The sequence below is a fragment of the Octopus bimaculoides genome, chromosome 15 (genome assembly GCF_046866305.1).
Source record: "Octopus bimaculoides isolate indiv1 chromosome 15, ASM4686630v1, whole genome shotgun sequence".
Taxonomy (NCBI): Eukaryota; Metazoa; Mollusca; class Cephalopoda; order Octopoda; family Octopodidae; genus Octopus; species Octopus bimaculoides.
Genome location: NC_142942.1, coordinates 33,801,699 through 33,826,952, shown reverse-complemented (window position 1 = coordinate 33,826,952; position 25,254 = coordinate 33,801,699). Strand labels below are relative to the sequence as shown.

At 31.9% G+C, this 25,254-nt stretch overlaps 1 protein-coding gene across 12 annotated transcripts in view; it reads left to right on the top strand.

Annotated features, from left to right (window-relative positions):
- The window catches only part of LOC106880617 (uncharacterized), a 122,696-nt gene that overhangs the window by 74,520 nt on the left and 22,922 nt on the right, over positions 1–25,254 (top strand). For all 12 annotated transcript variants that reach the window (XM_089363675.1, XM_089363676.1, XM_089363679.1 and 9 more), the window contains 6 exons: positions 1,355–1,416; positions 3,610–3,779; positions 4,787–4,873; positions 5,459–5,583; positions 6,027–6,087; positions 11,602–11,701. In XM_089363675.1, coding sequence (XP_089219801.1) covers positions 1,355–1,416; positions 3,610–3,779; positions 4,787–4,873; positions 5,459–5,583; positions 6,027–6,087; positions 11,602–11,701 — 605 coding nt within the window. The remainder of the gene's footprint in view (positions 1–1,354; positions 1,417–3,609; positions 3,780–4,786; positions 4,874–5,458; positions 5,584–6,026; positions 6,088–11,601; positions 11,702–25,254) is intronic.

Sequence of the window (25,254 nt, the reverse complement as noted above, 5' to 3'; positions counted from 1 at the left end):
AACCTACTTGAGCTTTTTCAGTGACCATGGCAGAGCATAGCATGTGAACCAGTACATTACCATCCTTTAAGATTGCACTACCATCAGGGAGCAATGTTTGCGCTGTAGGATGGGCATGATCAGTCAAAATACTCAGGTAATCTTTGGCATTAAACTCTGCTATGTAGAAACAAAGTTAAAAACTGAAGAGCCAAGAGATTAAAATTGGAATATATACAGAAAGTATGCTGTTCAATACTCTAAAAGCTGCAGCGATCCACCACTTTGAATTTGTGGAACTGTTTTATCAGCCCTGAAAGGGTGAAAACAAAAGTTGATCTTTGCAGGATTTGAATGCAAGGTACAGGGAGTTAGGACAAATACTGCTTTATATATATATATATATATATATATATATATATATATATATATATATATATATATATATATATATATATATATATATATATATATATAATATAGGATAAAATCTTTATAAGAATTTATCAAGTAGTCAGCGTGAAAAAACCCCATAAGGAAAAAAACCCATCGTTTTTTTCCATAAATATATATAATTTATATAAGGGCATTACTATATAGTAATGCCTCACGCTTAGAGGGACTAAATAAGTCAAAACTACCAAAAAATAAGCACATATTTACCGAAAGCGAGGGAATGCAACTTTCAAAAAATTAACCTCCTAAAAACATTTAACTTAACGGCAAACCACTGGTTTCATAATTAATGCAGCAATGTAGTAAGCCGCATCTTTTATCCATCAGTACACGTATGGTCGAGACACATAAAAAATGAACAAAAATCAACATACCCCGATGTACCCAACAAAGTACGATGACTTCTGTTCATCCTTATATATCAGTGAAAGAGGCTGGCTTTATCCAGTTGCATCTCGGTAACACGTGCTTTTACAGAATAATATTCAGCACTGAATATATTCTAATTATTTATAATATAATATAGGATAAAATCTTTATAAGGATTTATCAAGTAGTCAGCGTGAAAAAATGCCCTTATATAAATTTTATATATATATATATATGCACACACACACACACACACACACACACACACACACACACACACGGAGAGAGATCATCATCATCATTTAACGTCCATCTTCCATGCTGGCATGGGTTGGATGGTTTGACAGGATCCAGCCAGGTAGAAGACTACACCAGGCTACTGTTTCAGTTTTGGCATGGTTTTTTTATGGCTGGGTGTCCCTCCTAACACCAACCAGACAGAAAGACTAACAGATTGATAGATAATTGTTTACATGATATAGGAAAATCTGATTCTTCCATTTATAGCCACAATGTTTATATAATTTTTTTTTTCATTTCCCTTCTACAGACAAGCTAAAGAAAAACCATTGTACCTTTGTGTTCAAGGACCAACTCAGGAAACTGTTGACAGTAAGTCAATACATAGGTTCACTTTGTCTTTTATCAATAAAACATTGAGGGGGCAGTCTCAGCATAGCCACAGTCCAATTAGGGAAACCAATAACAGACTCTTTTATCTTTTACTTGTTTCAGACATTTGACTGCAACCATGCTGGAGCACCACCTAGAAGGGTTTTAGTTGAACAAACTGACTCCAGAACATTTTTTTAAAGCCTAGTACTTATTCTATAAGCATCTTTTGCTGAACTGCTAAGTTATGGGAGATGTAAACACACTTACCCCAGTTATCAAGTGGTGGTGGGGAACAAACAGACACAAAGATGCACACAAATGCAGATATATATATATGTATAAGACGGGCTTCTTTCAGTTTCTGCCCACCAAATCCACTCACAAGATTTTGGTCAGCCCAAGGCTATAGTAGAAGACACTCACTGAAGGTGCCATGCAGTAGGCCTGAACCTGAAACCATGGGGTTGGGAAGCAAGCTTCTTATACAGCCATGCCTGCACCCTTAGAAGGGAAATATTTACAGGGGCTAAAGTTGTTGATAATAAGAACACAAAATAAATTGACAAATAGCTGAATGAATAATGGACTCTGTTATTGGGTTGTATGTTATAAATTCAAGCTGTACGAATAGTGTATGTTAACCTCTGTGAAGGTACATTTTTTTAGTTAATGTATATTGAAATATAAACTTCATGAAATGTCAATGTCCTACAACAAGAAGGTTTTAAATGACATTTTCACTTGAGTCATCATCATCATTGTTGTTTGATGTCTATCTACTATTTATGCATGGGTAGGTCGGATGACAGGAACCAGCCAGGTAGAAAAGCTACCCTAGGCTACTGTGTCTGTTTTGGTTGAGATTTTATGGTTGGATGTCCTTCCTAGGACTCAGAGTGGACTCAGTACTTTTTACATGGCACTAGCACAGGCGAAGTTAGTTTTGGCATGATTTTTACAGCTGGATGTCCTTCCAAATGCCAACCATGTTACAGTGTGAACTAGATGCTTTTAATGTGGCACCCACACTGGCAGGGTAACCAAGTACCTCACAAAACAAGGAATTATGAGAGGGGCAGAGCATTTGAAGAGGGGAGCTTGTGTCAGAGGATGAAAGGTTAGACTAAATACTACAAATCAATGAAGGACAAAAAACCCACCTCCCAATAAATTCAAATATATCCTGAAGTTATTAGGAGCTCATAAGACCATTTGCTTTGATAGTATTTCTCATAAAGGCCATCTGCATTAGATAGCTTCTGGTTTTTTTTTGTTGAGGACATTTGTCTATGACAAGCAATATTGCCTGATCCAGTTAGATGAAATGGGCTTTTAGATCAAAAACACAACAAAATGGATTTGAATTTTTTGAAGTATTGAATTTGGTGTTCATTGAAATACTTTTATCTCTATAATATTAACTCAATGTGGATGTGCCCTAAAAAAATTTATAAGTTTATGCAAAATGTAACTTTATTTGAGTGGTTTTTACTTATGCAAACAACCATTAACTTTCTCATTGTTTTCATTTTATTATATGTCTGCTTTCCATGTTAGTCTCGATTAGACAGTGTCATGGTTCAAGTCAATATTATTTAGACAAATCCCAATTCTTCTCAACAAGTCATTTGTCAGTCTCATTAATGAGGTTGCCATTCATTTTTTAAGGTACCATCATGATGAGAGTGAATAGAAGAGAAGATAATGATGGATGAAGGGTTAAGGAGTAAGAAGCAAGAGTGTAATTGGGGTGAGAGGGTGGCAATGAAAGGGTGCAATAGAAGACACAGTGATGTCTGTTGGTGAGAGAGATGAACATCAATAATGAGTGACATAGAAGAGAAAAAATAATGGTTAACAGTACAGAAGGGTGATGGTGGGATGTATTGATTTGGAACTGACCTGATGCAGTCTCTTATCTAGGTATTATGATGTGGTAGGGGTGAAAAGAAGAGTGATAAAAATGGTGGCAGAAGTAATTAAATATGGACATATCCATAAACATTCCTTGTTACTGCAGGAATGTGGTACAGTGAATGTAAATGAGGGTGAGTGATGAAGAAACAACGATGGCGTGGGGAGGGGGCACAGAGATAGATGTTCTGTTTTACACATGTTATGTTATAAAGTTTATGTGCATTTGTGATTTTTGTTTTTTATTTCAAGTTTTTTTCTTTCTTCTTTATCTAGATGCAGTAAGCCGTATAAATGAAATTATAGCTAATGGTCTTCGACCAAAAGGTAGTAGGTTTTCTCCAATTGTGCGTCCCCCTTCAAATTTACCCCCTGGCGTACGTCCTCCACCAATCAACCAACCTCCTCCCACAATGATGTCTTTCCAGCCTCAACATCATCAGAGTGTAAGTAATCTGTTATTAACTTATTATATCATTTACTTATTGTTGTTATTCCCTGTGGAGAGAATCTGTGGTAGAGGTAGACTCAGGAAGACATGGGATGAGGTGGTGAAGCACGATCTTCGAACTAGTGACCAAGACCTTTGGCAATATGCTGTGCTTGAGAAGACTTGTCAAGCCATGTAAAATCATAGTTGTGGCTGATGCTGGTGGCATGTGAAAAGCTCCTTTCAAGAGTTGGGCCTCACGTAGGCAATGACCACGACCTTTGGCATTATGTCATGCTTGTGAAGAAGACCCATCAAGCCGAGTGGCAGGTACTGGTGTCACGCAAATGGCACCCGAGCTGGTGGCATGTAAAAGAGCCCATTACACTCTCAGAGTGGTTGGCATTAGGAAAGGCATCCAACCATAGAAACCATGCCAAATCAGACAGGTGTCTGGTGCAGCCTTCCAGCCCTGGTCAAACCATCAAACCCATGCCAGCATGGACAACGAACACTAAATGTTGATGATGAAAAGGTGCAATAACAAAGAGGCTAAAGCAGTGGTTCTCAAATGGGGTCCATATAAGATTTTGGTGTTAAAATCTATGTGCAAGGACTTGCTTATACTTCTACAAAACATAAAATATATATTTTTTAATAATTCCTGATAATATCTAATTATAAAAATACAGTGGGATTTTTTTTTTAAATCAACTGGCTATGGAGGTCCAGTAGAATAAAATAGGAATGAATGGAGTCCATAGGCAAAAATGGTTGGAAACCACTAGGCTAAAGTATTGAACTCTTAGATTAATGGTTTTGAGTTTGAATCTCTTTGTAGGTATTGTAAATTGCCTGGTGCCAAACTACATGTGCCAATGACTTCATGCCTTCCTCATTATTAATAATTATTAACAATTAATTAATTACACCTTTATACTATAATGAATTGAAAAGAATACACTTTTGTTTAGAGTGGTGTTATCTTTTTTATTATACTTCTTGAATTATACTATATTTCAGTTAACATTTGTTCAAGAGAAGTTATTCATTGGACTAGAACATGCACCACCAACATTTGATGTAAAAACCAAAATTCTTGGTCCTGCTGTGAGTAACATATATTATTGAAAACACCAGTTTGTTATCTCTCTCTCTCTCTCTCTCTCTCTCTCTCTCTCTCCCATAATTCACTTATCCTTATTGTCTTCAAATTATTGTAAATTTGTTTCATTTTACCATTTTGAATCTCATATTTTGGTTTGTAGTGTACTTTCTCTATTGCCAGTACACATAAGTATTTTAGGAAGATTGTTGCTTGCATGCAGACTAATATTACATACTAGTTTGTATAAGTGCCAACTATAGTAATATGTACATTGTATGTGATAACTCCCACCATGATCTGTATATTCATCTGTATTGCAGTTGCCAGAGAAGCTCAAATTTTATATTACATAAGTCTTTGTGACAATCCTTGTATATTCACTATACATACTTAATTTTAATATATTAATATGGATGTAGTCAGAACTCAGAAACTTGTTTCAAACTCTAAAATTTCAATTGAAATCTGTTTTCCTAATGTATTAAGATTATTACTTCTGCTGAAAACTTTTAAGAGTTTACTTCTCTTTCAACTTGGTTCTAGTTTCCATTTTGTAACCTTCCAATTTTGTTTGTTGTGATTAAAAGGGCTGCTTTTTGCAACACATTCAAAATGAAACTGGTGCAAAAGTAACATTAAGAGGAAAGGGATCAAATTTTATAGAATCTACATCAGGCCGTGAAGCTTTTGAGCCTATGCATATCCATCTCCAGTAAGTTCCATTATTATTTCTACCGTATTTTTTTCCTAATATCTTTATTTTCAATAAAAATTCTTTATATAGAGTGAAGTATTTTTGATACCAAGAACTAAATCGCTATCCATTTTACACATCATTTGCTATGTGTTTGAAGTAGACTACATTGAATTGATATATGTTCTATTGTTACCTTGGGGTTGGCATAAAATCTTAAACATTGAGGAAAATGGGAAATATAACATATGTAACATACTTTACTATTCCATGAGAATTCATGATGTTAGTTATGTAGAAAACCTCAGTTGGGATGAAAGCTATTATTTCTTACTGAAATCTTACATGTTCAATGACCTTTGTAAATGTTTATTTGAAATTTGGTTTTTAAGAGAATAGATTGTTTCCTTTATATATTTAACTAAATGCATGTTTTATTTTTCATGTTTCTGTTTATTTAGACATGCAAATATTATGGGACTGCAACAGGCCAAACAGCTTGCAGAAAATCTCATACAAACGGTAAGTTTGCTTTCATAATCTACACACAGCATACATTGACATTTTCCCATAATTCTTCCAATTATTACTCTTTGCTTCCTATACTGTCCACAAAACTTTCTTGTACACTGAAATATCTATTTTTTAAGAAAATTTTATTAAAAACTTCAATAAATAATCTACATATATAAGAAAAAAAAGTATTTTTTTCTTCCTCTCTTCTTGCTTCTCAGGACTCAAACTTTATAATTTTTTTTTCCTTTTTCTAACATTGACAATTTCTTGTGCATTTTATTTTAATTTTTTTATTTATTTAATTATTTATTTATTTTTTGCCCTTTTCCAAATTTTAACAAAAATTTTTGTTCAACTTTCTAAGCCAGTTCTGTATGGTTAAAAAAGAAACTTAAGTCTCACTGGACAGCTAAATGTATTTTATTAATCAAATATTTTTCCTTGTTTTATATACTTAGTTATGTTTCAGAATTCTTTTATATATGGCCACTTTGAACTAAGTTGTCTTTTTCTATGTTTATTATTTTTTATGTGTGTGTGTTTTTTCTGGGGCTTTTTTTTAAGTTTTCTCCTCTTGGAAAGCACTGTAAGGACAAGCTATTTTGGTCAAATCTACTTCAAATGATTTATTCCCCATAACATTTTTGTCTTATGGCATCATGTCTAAAAGTAGAGGATTTACTTGCTTATGACTCCTTAAATACAAATCAGTTATCTGTTTTACCTTCCCCTCCCCCTAATCTGTCTGCTGCAGATTTCATTGATCTAGATGTATTTCAATTGAAAATATAATAAATTTTTATTGGATTGATTTCTTAATACTTTGTAATTCATTTTCAAAGCTGAATGTCTTGTGTTTAGATTGAAGCTTAAAATTAGTTTAAAACTTCCTCCTTAACAAATCTTTATTTTAGAGAACTAAAATAAATTTAATTTCTTTTTAAGTCTAATTTTACTAAACTGTTTGGTTAATTTAATGATACATACTTTCTTTTCCAAGAGTTATTAAGATATTGTTCTACCATTATTTCTGAGGTTTCAGTAGTCAGTAGCTGTGTAGTAAGAATATAGTTTTGTTGTCCCAAAGTTTTTAAATTCAATTCTTCCTATCATTGTCTACTCTTTGTACAAGTAGCATTATTATACTTGTGTTGTCAGCTTAGATGAAAAATTATCCCATTTATAGTGAAGTGAGTGTAATTAGAAATGGCACTTAGTTATACATTTCTGGTATCTGTTATAAATACCTTAATTTGATTTTTCGGAGTGTATGCTTTGAAAAGATGTAGGTAAAATACCTTCTTAAATGTATCTTTGAAATAACAAAATTAATTTGTCTGGTGTACAACATAATATATTAATTCATGATCTTGTAGTTTGTGATTTTTAACAGTACTATAACATGGAGTAGTGTAGATTTGACTATAGCCTGGTGGAGTGGTGTAGACATTAATATAACCTGGTGGAGTTGTGTAGTCATTACTATGACCTAGTGGAGTGGTGTAGACATTACTATGGCCTGGTGGAGTGGTGTAGACATTACTGTGGTTTGGTGGAGCGGTGTAGACATTCCTATAGCCTCGTGGAATGGTGTAGTAGACATTATTATAGCATGGTAGAGTAGTGTAGACATTATAATAGCCTGGTGGAGTGGTGTAAACTTAGTGCTTATTAAATATTTTGTAGTATCTTTCATTCTAAGTTGAGTTTCAACATGGATTGACTTCACATTTCATCTCTTCAGCATCAATAGTACCAAAGTTATTTGATTTTATTTTCCTTCAATAATTCAGGGTCTCATGTCAACAAATTAAAATCATTATTGTAATTAGTATAGAAAGTAGTATGAAATGTTTTGATAGTTTAATTAAATACAGTTTTAGTTTCTCTATGTTATCTTCAAGAAAAATGCAAGTGTATACATGTGTGAAGTACATTCAGGCTTACAAACAACCATGTGTGTGTGTGTGTGTGTGTGTGTGTATATACACACAAGTTTCTTTCATAATATTAGGCCAGGGTTCAGTTATCTGTAGGCATACTCCATGATGTTAAATTACGCATCAAATTGTATAGAGAATTGGTTGGATTGAAGAGGGGCTAGAATAGAATATTGTTCTTCTCATAATTTACTCATTGCATAGGTACTGATCTTTGTAAGTACATCAGTTTATTATATTTATGAGATTATAAGTTTGAATATTCTTCCCATTAAATTCCAAAGTCTGCTGCACACCAACTTGCCAAAACTACTTTTTAAATTAGTTGCTAAAAAATCCATCCGGATAAATTTGGCAATGCTATGAAAAAGAAAAAAAAAATTACAATATGCATAACATAAATTCAAATTCCAGTTCAGTAGAATGCTTCTTATGAGAAATGAGTAGAATCTTTCGTTAAATACAAGACATTTTGCCATTTCCTCATTCTGAGAATTCTGCAGTAGTCTTTTTGTTTTTTTGTTTGTTTTTTTTTTTAATCTCTTTTTGCAAATATTGCATCATTGATTCTTTCACATAATTCTGGGGTTTCAAACTATGTTATCTTGTTTCTGTAGTTAAGTTGAAATCTTTAATCTTAAGAATGTTTCTTAAACACAACATATCCTGTACCTCTGATCTCTGTTTTACCAACTCTGTCATTGTTTCTCATTATTAATATATAGCTTGCTATTTTTATTACCATTACATCAGGGTAGCAGTAAAAATTATTGCTCTGGTTGAGAATAATTATCCATTTTATAGTTAATTAATCTTATTACAACTTTAAGTATGTCTTCAAAGGTGTTTTTCTACAGTAAATGCATTGCATTCAATTATAATGAACCAATGTTATTGTCCTCTTCAAGTTTTGAATATTAAAGCAAAATCAATATAAAAATAACAAAAAAAAAAAAACTAATATCTTTTTAATTATTTTAATAAATCTCAAGTTCTATTCAATCAAATTCTCTTTATATGTATATATATATATATATGTGTGTGTGTATATATATAGAAATATATGTGTGTATGTATATATATATATATATGTATAAATATATACTAATGTTTTTCCTTTTCTTTCAAGTTTTTGACAGGATTTGAATTTAAACTTTCTATCCAAGGAAAGTTTTCTAACTACTACCTGATTTAATTCCCTTTATTATTTATTATTTTGATTTGACTATTTTGCCATTAATTAATCTATATATTTCAAATGTACTTAGTGGTTTGAAAATAGCTCCATGCTGTAAACTAATGTCAAGTGGCAATTATCTATAACATTAACCAGAATTTTTTTTCCTACTTTTCCAACTCTCATGCTACAAATAACTGTTGTGATTTAAACTTCCAGGCCAGTTTGGTGCTGTTTATGTGGTCAATGAATTTAACAGCAGAGCTAGATCTAGGCTTTTACTCTATTTTGAAACATGCTGGTTCAAATGTTTCTTGAACTGATAAGATATTCTGTTTTTATTATATCCAGAAAACAACTGCTGATATTATTTTATCTTCCTTTTTTTAATCAACATAATATATTTGATAGAGGTTTTAAGAAATATTTCAACATGCTACATAAGTTAGCTGCCAATAGAATTGCCATGGGAGTATAATGGTTTCAATTTGAAGACCTCTGCATGGTGAAATATAATAGTTTAAAAAAATATTTGAATAATTTTTCTTTCTTTCTATATCTGTGTGTATGTGTGTGTGTATGAGTAAAGTTAGTTGCTTAGTTTCTTGAAGATCTTATTTCGTCATAATTCGAAAGGGTGAATAAAATGAACTACTAAAATTTTGTGTGGTTTTCTTAATATAATAGTTTTGCCTTAAATTTCATGTAACTATTTTTGGTCTGTTTGGAAGGTTATATAAATGGTTGAGACTAATGTTTAAATACTGATGTTTCAGTATAGTATTTATGATAGGATTACCTAATTAATGTTGATGTAATTGATTAAAAATTTAGGACACTTTTGTGGGGGCTTTAAGAATTTTAACCTGGGTTCCAATTTTAAAAATTTACTTTTTTTAATCTTTTAATTTTTGTTAAATATTCAATCCTCAGTAGGGTTGTTTTGATATTTTAATTCAGTATCATTACATTTTTTTATATCAATATTTTATAATGTTATTTTTTTGGTTTAAATGTTCTTTGTTGAAATGTTTTTTTTATTGCATACAAAATTAATTATTCTATAATGTATGTGTGTACCTTAAATAATCATATATTTGGTGTTTTTTCTAAGTTAGATGTCAATGATCTTTTTTTTTTTTTATACTTTTATCAAAATAACATATGTCTGTATCTTCCAACATAGTATCTGGGCTAACATTGAAATAGAATCCTTGAGTTTCTTAAAGACCTTTTGTTTAGATCAGAATATTTACCAAGCAGTCCTTCGGACACCCAGTTTTCCTGTGTGATTTAATTTAGATTCTTCTGTGACATTAATTTACCTTCAGTTTAGTTTGTGAGCAAAGCACCACCTACCTCATTGGGAAATCATAATTTAAAATTTCTCAACTACAGAACATTTACAATCTGTGTTAAATGTTAAACCTTTTCCAACAGGATTGTTAGTGTTCTGACTTGGTTTGCCAAATATTATTTTTGCTTACCATACAGTTTTAGAGGTCAGAAGATTAGCTTGAAATTTGTTCTTGTGCATGTGCTTTGTACTCACATGAAAAAAGGACAAAGAACTAAATGCAAATATATGCTAAAAGATTTTTCTAATGATTTGAAATTTAGCAGAAACAGTAGTTGTAGTTAGTTATTCATTGCATTATAATTAAGATATTTACTGTTAATGGATATCTAAATTATGAAATATAGCTTTGCTTAGGTAAGAGGTCTATATGCTTAAAAATAATGTTATTAAACTACTAAATAATCAGATGATATTTAAAACTTATATATTTATTGTTAAAATCCAAATAATTTGCCAATATTTCCACCTTGGTTATTTCAATTTCTGATGCACAAGTTATATGAAAATTTTAGAATAATTTACCAATTTAATATATCATATTTCTTAATTGAGTCTGAAAATTTATTAGCACTCAATCTGACAACTTTATATAAGATTTCTAAAACATTTGATTTGAGCTTGCTCTTTCATACAAAAATAGAAAAAAGAAATGTTAAAATTATTTTAAAAGGAACACTTTCCTTGGAGCAAACATTTCCAAACATAATATTGGTTCCTAAAATCTATCAGGGTTTTGTTAATGCTTTGATCTGTTCATGAATTGTTCTGTGTCACTGGAATAATTAGGTAAACAAGAGGAAGAGCTAAAACATTGTTTGGCAATTTCTCACATAGTACTGCTTATAGCTATTATTAATTTCAATCTATGTTACTGTTAGTATTATTTATTATTATTAATTGATGTAGTAGTAGTAGTATTATGATGTTATTTCTCCTGCTACTTAACTGCTAATGATTCAGGCACAACTTGAGGGATCAGGTGTTGTTGTCATCCATCAAAACGGGCTGCAAGATAACCAGTCCGATGCATTATTTTGTTCTAGGTTCAGCAAGACTACGCCCAGTTTCAGCAGGCCCTGGCTGCCATACCCGCATCCATGAGTCCTGGGACAGCCACCTTGTTGGCTGGCTTACAGCAGCAGAGTAAGTTTTTCTTCTAGCTCGTAGTACAGCATTTTTGTATCCATGTCACTCAATTTGACCTTTCTTCCCTGTTCTTTGCAGCATTACTCTTGTCTCCACCTGCCTGCCCTGCAATTTAAGCTATATTTTTTTTTTTTACATTAAAATTTGGCTGATAAATTGCTGATAGTTCAGAAACAATATATGTCAATATATTTGTATGTGGGTATCTCTGTATGTAGTCTTTTTTTTTCTTCTGGGTAATAAAAAGAAAAATGCATACATATGTGCACACTCAAATTTATATTTCTAGATACACATACACAATACACAAGTATATCTACACACAGATTGTGTGTAGTGTATAGTCTACATGTATTTATTGTGTGTATATTACATGGACAGTATATATGTGTATTTGTGTGTGTATGTTGTATAAATGTATGCATGTACACACCTATTGTGTGTAAATGATTACATTATCACTTTGTGTATCTATGTATTTGTGTTCATATATGTGTATACATACATATATATATACACACACACATATGCATATATATATATATATATATATATACACATGCATATATGTGTATATATACATGCATATATATATGCATATATACATATGTATATATATATATATGTATATATGCATATATACATGCATATATGTATATATGCATGTATATATGTATACACATATGTATCCATATATATATACATACATATACATGTGTATATATATATATATATATATATATATATATATATAACAAATATATATGTATATATATATATATATAACAAATATATATGTATATATATATATATACACACACACATAGTTATATGGATATATATACATGCATAATTGTGTATGTATGTGTGTGTATGGGTTTTTCTATATGTTTGTGTGTGTTTAACATATTTACAATCATCTTATGATCTCTATAGTATACTAATTGATTCTTTCTCTCGCTCTTTCTGTACATTCAGATGGGGGATATTTGGGGGACATACAGCCAGAAGTACAATTTATGCACAAATTTTTATTATTCCCAAATTATCGATCTATCTTCCTTTCCTGTGTTTTAAAATGTTCCTACTTTTTGTGTGCTTTTTTCATTTTTGTTTATTATTATTACTTTTTCTAAAGCAAACAAAACATTAGTTTAAATTTGTTTGTGCCAAGCAATATATTTTTTTTTTCTTCACAGGTACTAATAAGCTTTTGTTTCTAGTTTGCAGAATTGCTCTTGAATTCAACATAGCATATGTCTGATATATATTCTTCTGCAATCTCCATCCCTTATATTTTGTTTCAAAATAATTTCTCAGCTAAAGTTGTGCAACAAAGTTTGATAGATTTTAATATTTACCTGATGTCTTCCAAATTTGCCAGAATTGTTTTCAACATTCTGCAATATGTTGTTTATTCTTTGAAATAACGACTGAGTGTATATCACCATTCTTTATAAACTCTTCTACTATTACCACTGTAGATTTGAAATCTTGAAAACTTTGTCTTTATTGCCAGTAAATTATTAAATAACTGAAATGAATGCTAAGATATTGTACTTGTTTGAACTTTGAAAAATCACAAAAGTTCAATGAGTAAATAACACAATATATTCTATCATAATTGATAGAATTCTTTAGCATTCTCTAGTCATCAAATTGTTAAATGTACTACACTTTGTACATATACTGTATATTATAACATACACACATATACATCAATTTAGGCATGTTCAAAATGGAATATTTAAAGTCTCAAACCTTTCTCGTTCGATTTTTTTTTCTTTGTTTAATGCCCAGCTAGTTAAAATATTTGTTAATATTTAGATTAAGATTCAGCAAGTCTTAATTAATTTTTAAATATTATTTCCCAATTCTAGAAGTCTATTTTTTTTCTTTTCTCTCATACACTGTATAATGTATATTCTGTTGTGTCTGGGGAGAGTCATTCCAAAAATGAAATACTGTATAATGTAGTTATTAATTTTATCTCGCTTTCTGTTAATTTCTTCAATTCTAGCACGTATTTTAACCAACTCTGCTTCTATAAAATAAGTCTATTTCAAATTTACCACATTTTAGCTAGAAACTGTTCCAAGCATGTACTAAAGTAGATAATTTTCATGGTTGGTAAATTATTATTTAATTACTATTTAACTCTGCATTTAGCTTAGATAGCTTTTTGAAAATATTCTCAATTCTGTTTGATTAAAGACTATTACTATGTAATTTACATATTAAATATAAAATAGATTTATACAATTGTTGAAATGTGAATTATAATTATAGATCTTGAAATAAAATTAATTAAAGCAACTGGAGACTAGATGATTAGGATAAGTAATAGGAATTAATGATAGTAATTGTTATTGATTATATTTATATATATTTCTCTTTTGTATTGTTCAATATAATTATTTATATTTCAACTAAATTCAAATCTAATGCTGTTAATAAAAATGTTCTTATTCTCAATGTAAATCTAAATAAACTGAAAGCTAAACTGAAAATGTTTTACTTTTTTAACAGTTTATGTAAACTACAATCTTTGATAATATTTTACAAAATTCAAAGATAAGTAGATATTTTAAAATTAGTATTTGCACTAAGTGTTTCCATTTGTATTTGTGAGGAGATAGTTTTTGATAAGTGTTTCAGTTAGAGATCTGATTGAAGAAAAATGAAATTGTTGATATTTAAAAATGACCAGAAACAAATCTTTTCATTAAAATATTTTTTTACTACTTAGAATTATTGATTTTATAATCAAAACCTGGTCATTTAAAGCAGTAAAAAAATGTATATAAAAGTCTACCTTTAATAATTATCATCTTCATTATTTATTTTGAATTAAATAAACCCTGTGGGTTCTGAATTCATATACCATTATCTCAGTAATAAATAAAATAAGTACTAATTATTCAAATTTATATCATTATACTTAGTACCAATATTTAAGATCAGTATTAAGAACTGATAGAAGGAATTAATTATCACCCTATACATAGTTTTATTAAGCTATACTTTGATAAATTTAAATGTATTTAGATATGATAGTATAAAAACAATTCAAAGAGCTAGCTAGTGTAACTAAGAATTTGTTAATATTGTCTTTGTAGGTTTTGCATAAATGTTTGTGAAGTTTTTTTTTTACACTTGGCATGTTATATAAAGGAAATTTTTCTCCCCCCCCCCCCCTTTTATTGATGCTATATGGATGACTGAAAATAATCTATTCTTTTTTACTCAAGTCTATTTTAATGAGACAATTTGTCTTTTCAGTAAGTCAAATTGTCAAATTCTACATATAACTTCCACTAATAAAATCCTTGGAATCATTTAGAATTTTGACAGCTTTGTAATATATTACCTGAAGTTAATATTGATGGTTTTAGATTTGGGCAGATTGGACAGGTCTATCAGAATCCTTTACTAGTTGTGTTTGTTTGGCTCTTACTTGTAATATTATTTATGGATTAAAAGCCTTCTGTCACAGGTATAGATAACCAACTATCTGGTAACACATATCTACAGCTGCACATATTATATGCACCTAACACATATGGAAAATAGTATAACAAAGCTTCTTTGTGTAAAAGTTAAGAAATTGAAAAAATATGTTTAATGTGTTCCAGATTAAATTGGAATATATTACTCCTTTGTACACATAATGATTTTTTGAAAATGTCTATTCTGAGACATTTTTTTGAAATAGCATATGAAACTTGATTTGAGACTCTAAATACCATTTGAGTGTTTACTCCTTAGAATATTTAGTGTTATATTCTGTTAATTTCTCTTAATGTTGTTCAATTTTGCTTGTGTGTATTTGTGGTGAAATGGGATGTTTATGTGTTACTTTGCTAGGATTTAATATTGTTCATATTTTGCAGCATCCCTTTTGGTTTCAAAAAGTTTACTTCAGAATTTTTATGGCTAATTTTTTTTTCTTTTTTCTTTTAATTTTTAGTCAACTTGTGACTATTTACTATTTACTAACCCAGTAACAGTTTTAACAATTGATTGGATATTATCAATTTTAAAAAAAATTTATTTTATTATTGCTTGTTTCTCTCTTTCTCTTTACCTTTCCCTCTCTCTTTCTCTCTTTCTCACTTTGCTGCATCTTGAATAATTTACATCCCAGCTTAGATATAGGGTCAACAAGAGATTCTTGACTCACTTGGACCTACTACTACTGACCACTAACTGCTCATTGTTATAATTCAAACATTTTTTTTAAACTTCCACAAAACTGCTTTAAATGATGTATCTTTTTCCTTCCTGTTTGCTTAAGTTAATGTTTCATTGCCTGTCAGTATATATGTTTCTTTTGTTTATTTATTTAATTTTTTTTTTGTACATTTGGCAGACATTGTTTAAAATTAAAATTATTTGATTCTGTATTGTTGAGATATTGTGGTGTGTAAACATTATGTTTGTTGTTTGTGCAACAATCTCCCTTGTAGTATTGATAGATCTCCTCCTGTAAGGGAGGGGAACACATGGGTAGTGGTGAATGCAAAAATAAACTGAAATGGAATTGTATTAAACTGATGTAAATGATTTTCCAGCAGTCATATGTGCCATATTCACAACTGACTGGATGATATTCTACACCAAACATCACTATATAGTGTTATTGGATATCTTTAGATACGTAATTTGATATAATAAAAAAAAGATAAGGTTATTAATAATGTTCATCTCTTGAGGTTGCTATGTTCTAGGTTTTATTTCAAATATTTTCAATCATAAATTGAAGTATAGTAATCATCAGCATCTGTTTATTAATTATTTATGTATGATAGAGTAATCATGTATAATGATATATACAGCACCTGCTTATTAGCTGTTTATGTATGGTAGAATAACATAACTGCTCTGGTATAATTGAGTTACTATTGATTTTATGTATTATTTCATATTTCATGCTCCTTTGCTTGAAAATAATCCAATATTTTGTTATTAATGAAATAACAGCTTTATTTATTATTTTATAAATTATTATATGTGTGAGGGGTGGAGTTGTCATCAAATTCATTTTTCATGGGTCGATAACCAATTGAAGAATAATTTAAATTTTCTATACATGCTTGAGTGTGTCTTCTGATTTTGATTGTTTTGTTATGCTGATATAGAAAAAAATACCAAATCCTTAATCAAATTCTCTATTTTGGGGCTCCAATTGTTAACATCCAGTGATTTTTTTTTATATTGGTATTACAATTTGAAGAGTTTCTCCTCAAATCCAACAATGGTCTCTACATTTAAAGAACCCTTATCTCAATGTCCTTTTTTGCGTTTTGTTTTTATTGCTCTCGATTTTAAATAATTCTATATATGCCACCTTTAAATTCATAAAATTGTATTTAATGTGCAAAGAAAAAGCAGAAATTACATTTTTCTTCACTTATTAATTACCTTTATATTTTTTATTACATTTTATAGATCAGATATATCTATGTATATGGATATTAAAAAATTTTATTTCTAATCCCCTGCTAGTTAGCCTATGAGCTTACTGGATTTTATTTGACTTGGAAATATGTGTTGTATGTTTGCAAGCATAATGAATATAGGCATTGATTTTCCGTAATCTTAATTTGGTGCATATATTTCTCTTAGCTTTTATACTAATTATTTTTGAAAACACCATTTAATGTTTTATATCATAAACTAATCACCTGTTTTGTTTAAAAAAAGTACATCTTTGATTAATGCGTGTGCGTGTTGGGGTTAATATTGATTGAAGTTGAACTTCAAATTTATACACACACAAACATACCCTCCTATATAGATTATATGTATATCATGTATGTATCTGTGTGTATGTATGTATATGTGTGTGCGTGTATATATATATATATATATATATATATATATATGCAAGGGAGTACAGAAAAGTTCCTGGCTTTGGCTAAAAGAAAAAAGAAGAGGATCAGTTAATTATGATGTTATTCAACATGTTCCCCTCTCTGATTCACACACTTATTGCAGCAGTCTTTCAGTTTTTCTAAGCCCTGTTAAAGAACTCAGAAAGTTGGGCCTCCAACCAGGACTGTCATGATACCTTTTAAGCCAGGTACGTTTCAGTACCCCCTTGTATGTGTGTCCATGTGCCAGCCCAGTCAAACCATCCAACCCATGCCAGCCAGCATGGACAATGGACGTTAAATGATGATGATGGTAATGATGATACACACACACATACACACACACACACACACACACACACACACACACACACACACACACACACATATATATATATATAAATGCTACATCCCTCAAGGAGCTGTCACTAATCCGTGACACTGTTACCCAGGTCTTCCAACTTTGTTTTAACCAGACAGCTATACTTGTAGCATTAATGACAATGTGTGTGTGTGTATATATATATATATATATATATATATATATATATATATATATATATATAGAAAAAAATTAAGGTACTCAGAAATCTGGATGTTTGTACATTTACAGATTTTTATTAATGTCACATATTAAATAAAGCGCTTTTCACCTAATCGTGTAGGATTTTCAAATTGTTTATATATATATAAAACTGTGCGTGTATCTTGTTTAGACATCATGTGATGGTTGTAAATGAGTGTCATAGTCATACTGGCTATGTTGTGCGTTTCCAGTCTTCTGTTGAAAAGATGTCTAGGTATGGAGGGAAATATTACTTTGCTTGGAAACAGGTCAGGGTTGGCAACAGATGGGACACTTGTCCTTAGAAAATCTAATCTGTCTTAGCAAATTCCATCTGACCCATGGAAGCCTGGAAAAGGAGATGTTAAATGATGATATGTATATATACATGTGTATCTGTATATATGTATGTATTGATACACACACACACACACACCTATATACAGGCATAGCCACACAATATACATGTACCATATCTATATACACATTCATATATACATATATACATATATGCATATATACAAGTGATAAATAAGAAATAACAATACTACTAAAATTGCTGCCAATATCTGAGAATGGTAATGAAATATATATTAATAATAATAATATTAATTAATTAGAAAAAAAATCATGATGATGATTTCTAAAAAAACATAATAAAACTTAACATTATTTATGAAGTTTAAATTTCTATTCTTGATAAGATTATGAGTAACATTAATAATCGTTAACATTAAATAATAACAATACTAACACTAATATGACAAAAAGATAATAGTGGAATAGATGTTTACATTTATGTGTATGTGTGCATATGTTTGTGTATGTGTGTGTATATACATACATACATACATACATACATATATATATATATATATATATATATATATATATATATATATATATATATATATATATATATATATATTAAATATATATATTTTTTTAACCAAAAAATTTGGTAAAAAATATAGTATCTGTTAACAGTCTTAGCAAAAAAACTCAGTTGAGTTTTTGAATATATATCAACTTTAAATAGAGCTCAAAATTGATCCGTTGAAAATACTTTATTTCAACAACAATAACAATAATAATAACAAATAAATAGACCTATGTACATTTCGATAGAACATCCAGAATGATTAATACATATAAAATATTATAAAATATAGGATACTCCATCTCCTCAGGGTCCCATTATTATTGCTATTTGGGATGGAAAGTTGTATGCCATCTATTACTTTTTCATCCTGTTTTGTATATTTTCATGGGTCAACTATGAAAATTAGATTTGAATGGTTTCTGTTTTTTTTTGGATGTGTATTGCTAATAATAATGGTGGTGGTGATAGCAATAATAATGGGACCCTGAGGAGATGGAGTATCCTATATTTTATAATATTTTATGATATGTATTAATCATTCTGGATGTTCTATCGAAATGTACATAGGTCTATTTATTTGTTATTATTATTGTTATTGTTGTTGCAATAAAGTATTTTCAAAGGATCAATTTTGAGCTCTATTTAAAGTTGATTATATATATATAGCAATGTTAATTCTCTAAATGAAGTATTAACAGTAACTGCACGATAAAGTGTAGTATATTGCCACTTAAGTGTGGCTGACCCCTAGGGGTGGATGTTACTGTTGCTTTTAGCCCCAGGAGGACATCTCCTCCAGCTGGCTTATCGACACACGACTGTGTCCTGTTTGCCAAGGGAGTTATCCCTCTCACCACGACCAGCAGCACGAACGTATCCGGATTTCAGGGTTATTTCCCTTCTTCGGCGTTCGACAGCTGATGACCTTGGTGAGAGAGAAAAACCTGGCAAAATCTTATATCTTCTTTTCCAGTGACATTCTTCACTGATATTGAAAAGGTGAAAACAAGCAATGTTAATTCTCTAAATGAAGTATTAACAGTAACTGCACGATAAAGTGTAGTATATTGCCACTTAAGTGTGGCTGACCCCTAGGGGTGGATGTTACTGTTGCTTTTAGCCCCAGGAGGACATCTCCTCCAGCTGGCTTATCGACACACGACTGTGTCCTGTTTGCCAAGGGAGTTATCCCTCTCACCACGACCAGCAGCACGAACGTATCCGGATTTCAGGGTTATTTCCCTTCTTCGGCGTTCGACAGCTGATGACCTTGGTGAGAGAGAAAAACCTGGCAAAATCTTATATCTTCTTTTCCAGTGACATTCTTCACTGATATTGAAAAGGTGAAAACAAGCAATGTTAATTCTCTAAATGAAGTATTAACAGTAACTGCACGATAAAGTGTAGTATATTGCCACTTAAGTGTGGCTGACCCCTAGGGGTGGATGTTACTGTTGCTTTTAGCCCCAGGAGGACATCTCCTCCAGCTGGCTTATCGACACACGACTGTGTCCTGTTTGCCAAGGGAGTTATCCCTCTCACCACGACCAGCAGCACGAACGTATCCGGATTTCAGGGTTATTTCCCTTCTTCGGCGTTCGACAGCTGATGACCTTGGTGAGAGAGAAAAACCTGGCAAAATCTTATATCTTCTTTTCCAGTGACATTCTTCACTGATATTGAAAAGGTGAAAACAAGCAATGTTAATTCTCTAAATGAAGTATTAACAGTAACTGCACGATAAAGTGTAGTATATTGCCACTTAAGTGTGGCTGACCCCTAGGGGTGGATGTTACTGTTGCTTTTAGCCCCAGGAGGACATCTCCTCCAGCTGGCTTATCGACACACGACTGTGTCCTGTTTGCCAAGGGAGTTATCCCTCTCACCACGACCAGCAGCACGAACGTATCCGGATTTCAGGGTTATTTCCCTTCTTCGGCGTTCGACAGCTGATGACCTTGGTGAGAGAGAAAAACCTGGCAAAATCTTATATCTTCTTTTCCAGTGACATTCTTCACTGATATTGAAAAGGTGAAAACAAGCAATGTTAATTCTCTAAATGAAGTATTAACAGTAACTGCACGATAAAGTGTAGTATATTGCCACTTAAGTGTGGCTGACCCCTAGGGGTGGATGTTACTGTTGCTTTTAGCCCCAGGAGGACATCTCCTCCAGCTGGCTTATCGACACACGACTGTGTCCTGTTTGCCAAGGGAGTTATCCCTCTCACCACGACCAGCAGCACGAACGTATCCGGATTTCAGGGTTATTTCCCTTCTTCGGCGTTCGACAGCTGATGACCTTGGTGAGAGAGAAAAACCTGGCAAAATCTTATATCTTCTTTTCCAGTGACATTCTTCACTGATATTGAAAAGGTGAAAACAAGCAATGTTAATTCTCTAAATGAAGTATTAACAGTAACTGCACGATAAAGTGTAGTATATTGCCACTTAAGTGTGGCTGACCCCTAGGGGTGGATGTTACTGTTGCTTTTAGCCCCAGGAGGACATCTCCTCCAGCTGGCTTATCGACACACGACTGTGTCCTGTTTGCCAAGGGAGTTATCCCTCTCACCACGACCAGCAGCACGAACGTATCCGGATTTCAGGGTTATTTCCCTTCTTCGGCGTTCGACAGCTGATGACCTTGGTGAGAGAGAAAAACCTGGCAAAATCTTATATCTTCTTTTCCAGTGACATTCTTCACTGATATTGAAAAGGTGAAAACAAGCAATGTTAATTCTCTAAATGAAGTATTAACAGTAACTGCACGATAAAGTGTAGTATATTGCCACTTAAGTGTGCCAAATGTAATCAGTTATCTCTAAATATTATTCTTTACTTCTTGAACTAACAATTAAATGTGTAAATATATATATATATATGTGTGTGTGTATTTTCATTCATTTAATGTCCATTTTTCCGTGATAGCATTGCTTGTATTGGAATTCATTTTAAAGCAGAATCTTATAACTAGGTGCTTTCCCTGTTGCCACCACTCACCCCTTTCTAAGAGGGAGATGTCCCATTGGTTATTTACAATGCACAGTGACTGGTCACAAAGTGAACAAGGAATGTCAAAATCACTATCACTATATTCAACACCATGATAAAAGATACACCAAAGTTCATGCATATTTGCAAGCACGTGTGCGTACACACACACACACACACACACACACACACTGAGGCTTGTTTCATTTTCTGTCTACTAAATCCATACACACAAGGTTAAGTTGGTACTGAGTATTAATAGAAAATACCCAATAAGCTTACACAGTCATGCCTGAAAAATAAAATTTGGATGGTCATGGGTGGAATGCTTTTGATTAAATCTTCTGGCATACCAACAATTAAACATTACATCATTACAAAACTTATGAAACAATATTGAAGAGTAATGTATGTTTAGCCTTGGAATAGAAATGTGAGTACAGGCTTGTGTGTGTGTATGTATGTATGTATGTATATATATATATTATATATAGCGCTGTGTCTTGATATGTCATCATCATCATCATCGTTGTTGTTTTAACATCCACTTTTCCATGCTTACATGAGTCAAACAGCATTTATTGAGGCAAATTTTCTACAACCAGATACCCTTCCTGTTGCCAACCTTTGCCTGTTTCTAAATAAGTTATTTTCCTCATGACTAAACATTGTTTTCATGGAAGAATGGAAATGGACACCATGACGGTGACAACTTTTGTGCTGTGTGAAAAGAGACTTCACACACACAAAGTGCTTAGCCTTAGGAAGGGCATCCAGCTATATGCCACTGCTATAATTGAAGCATGATGCAGTCTTTGGTTTTATCAGATCCTATCAAACTATCCAGCGCACTCTCTCTCTCCCCCCCCCCTCTGTAATACACACACACACACACACACACACACACACACACACACACACAGCACACGTATTTTGTGATAAGGCTTCAACTATAATAAAAACCACAAGTCTTGTGAAATACAGCTATCTATGGTTTCCTACTTGAAATAGTAATTTATTTTGCCATTTTTCAAGCTGACAATAACAAGACAGTTTGTCAACTACATTCAAAGCAGTTGACATTTGAATGGGTGCACTAATAGAAAAAGATAAAAAGAAAAAATATAGAGAAAAACAGGGGAAATAACCAACATTACATCAAACATTACACATATCAAAATTACATAAACAGACTGGAATGGTTTATGATGGTTTCCACTTGATGTATTTTTTTTAAATGTGGACATAAAAAAAAATCTCATTCTTGGGATTTGCACAGCCATTGGATACTCTTAAGGCCTTTAAAAGATGCAGTTTTTCAAGGGAACATATTGAACATTTTTTTTTATCCATTGATATAGGGTTTGGTTTTGGAGAACATTTTCCATCTGATGTAGTTAATGTTTTTGTTTTTAAGTTTCCATACTAATGCCAAGAGGGTTGTTGTATGTCTCTTCTCGTGGTGCCTAAAAGCCAAAAGATGGTTGCTGTATCTGGATTAAAATTTTTCTTCTACTGATCCAATGTAATGCTTGGTCTCTGTTCAACCATTGACATTTCATAAACAACAGAGGATATATTGCAAGCCTGCCTAGAAGACATTTAGATTTATCTCTGCATGTGCAGCCAGGATGGGCTTGAGTCATTGGTTGTTTATTGATACAGGCTTTTCTGTTAGGAAGCCAAGAAAATGTAATTTTAATAGTGTGCCTGTAAAGTCTCTTTCTGTATCTATAGCTGCTATGTAATAAGTGTAAGAATCTTCTATCTATATTCGTCTGAATATTTAGTGGGGAAAGGCAAAATTTTACACAACCTGTTCTTACAACCAGATAGTTACGGAGTTGGAGGATCATAAAAGATTTTATCAGTAAAGCTACTATCTTTTAGAGCCTTATTTTAATATGGGAAGTGTTTTCAAATAATTTTTTAGATGAAGAAATATTTGAAAAGGTTGATTCTTAACCACATGGTCTAGCATCTTGAGCAAGTATCTTCTACTATAGCCTCAGGCCAACCAAAGTCTTATGAGTGAATGTGGTAGAAGGAAATTTGTGTGTGCGCATGTATATATATATATATATATATATATGTACACACACAGTTTGATATTATATACACAGTCATCTATTTTGAAAGCTAACTAGAGGGAATATGACATCACTTTTGATATGTATCTGGTACTTGAAGGTTAAAAACATCCAGTATGACCGAAACAGTGTAGATGTTTTTTGCTAAAGGTTAAATCTTCAATAAGAATTCTTAACTCATAACGGGATGTAAGCGTAAGACTTACAAGACATACTTACATTACAGTCCAAGTGTGTAGCTTTGTTGATTATATTTCTGTTTAATACAAGAGGTGCTGTTTGTTCCTTAGACATCTGTGAAAAACATGTCTGGCCATGAGGAAATATTGCCTTCACTGAAAACAGGTGACATTTGGTGACAGGAAGGACATCTAAGTGTGGAACATCTGCCTCAGTGAACTCCATCTGACAAGTGGCTGTTAAACTGATGACAATGACACACATACATCATCATCATCATTACTACTTTTATGTCCTCTTTACCTGTTGGCATTGATCGAGAAATTAAATGGGTTGAGTGACCATGTCTTGCACCACTGTCTCAGTTTTGGCATGATTTTGTACAGCTGAATGCTCTTCTTGACATCAAACACTGTATACAGAGTGTACTGGGTTGTTGTTTTTTTTGTTTTTTTTTCAAGGCACCAGTACTGGTGGAGTTACCATGTAACTCACAAGGCTAAAGAGCCCCAGGAGGTAGAGTGGTCACTGTATGCAATTCGCTGGTTTCAAATTTTGGTACAAGGCCAGCATTTTCAGGAAGGAGTTAAGTTAATTACATCGACCCCGCTGCTCGACTGTTACTTATTTTTTCAACCCTGAAAGGCAAAGTTGATCCCAGCAGCATTTGAACTCAGAATGTAAAGTCAGAAGAAATGCTAAATCATTTCATCCAGTGCAGTGATGATTCTGCCGGCCCTCTGCCTTACTGTGTACAAGATATTGAAAGGTTATTATAAATGGGAGGAGTAGGAGCAGTTTTGCTGTGATGCAGCTTCATGGATACTTTGCATTTTACATGGATGAGATGGTACCACAAAGAGAGGTGGTGACGAGTTACCAGAATTTATCCTCAAGGTAACATGTCCTACAAAGTGAATAGAAAAGAACACATAGACAGGAAAATAAGCAGAGGTGGGTAAG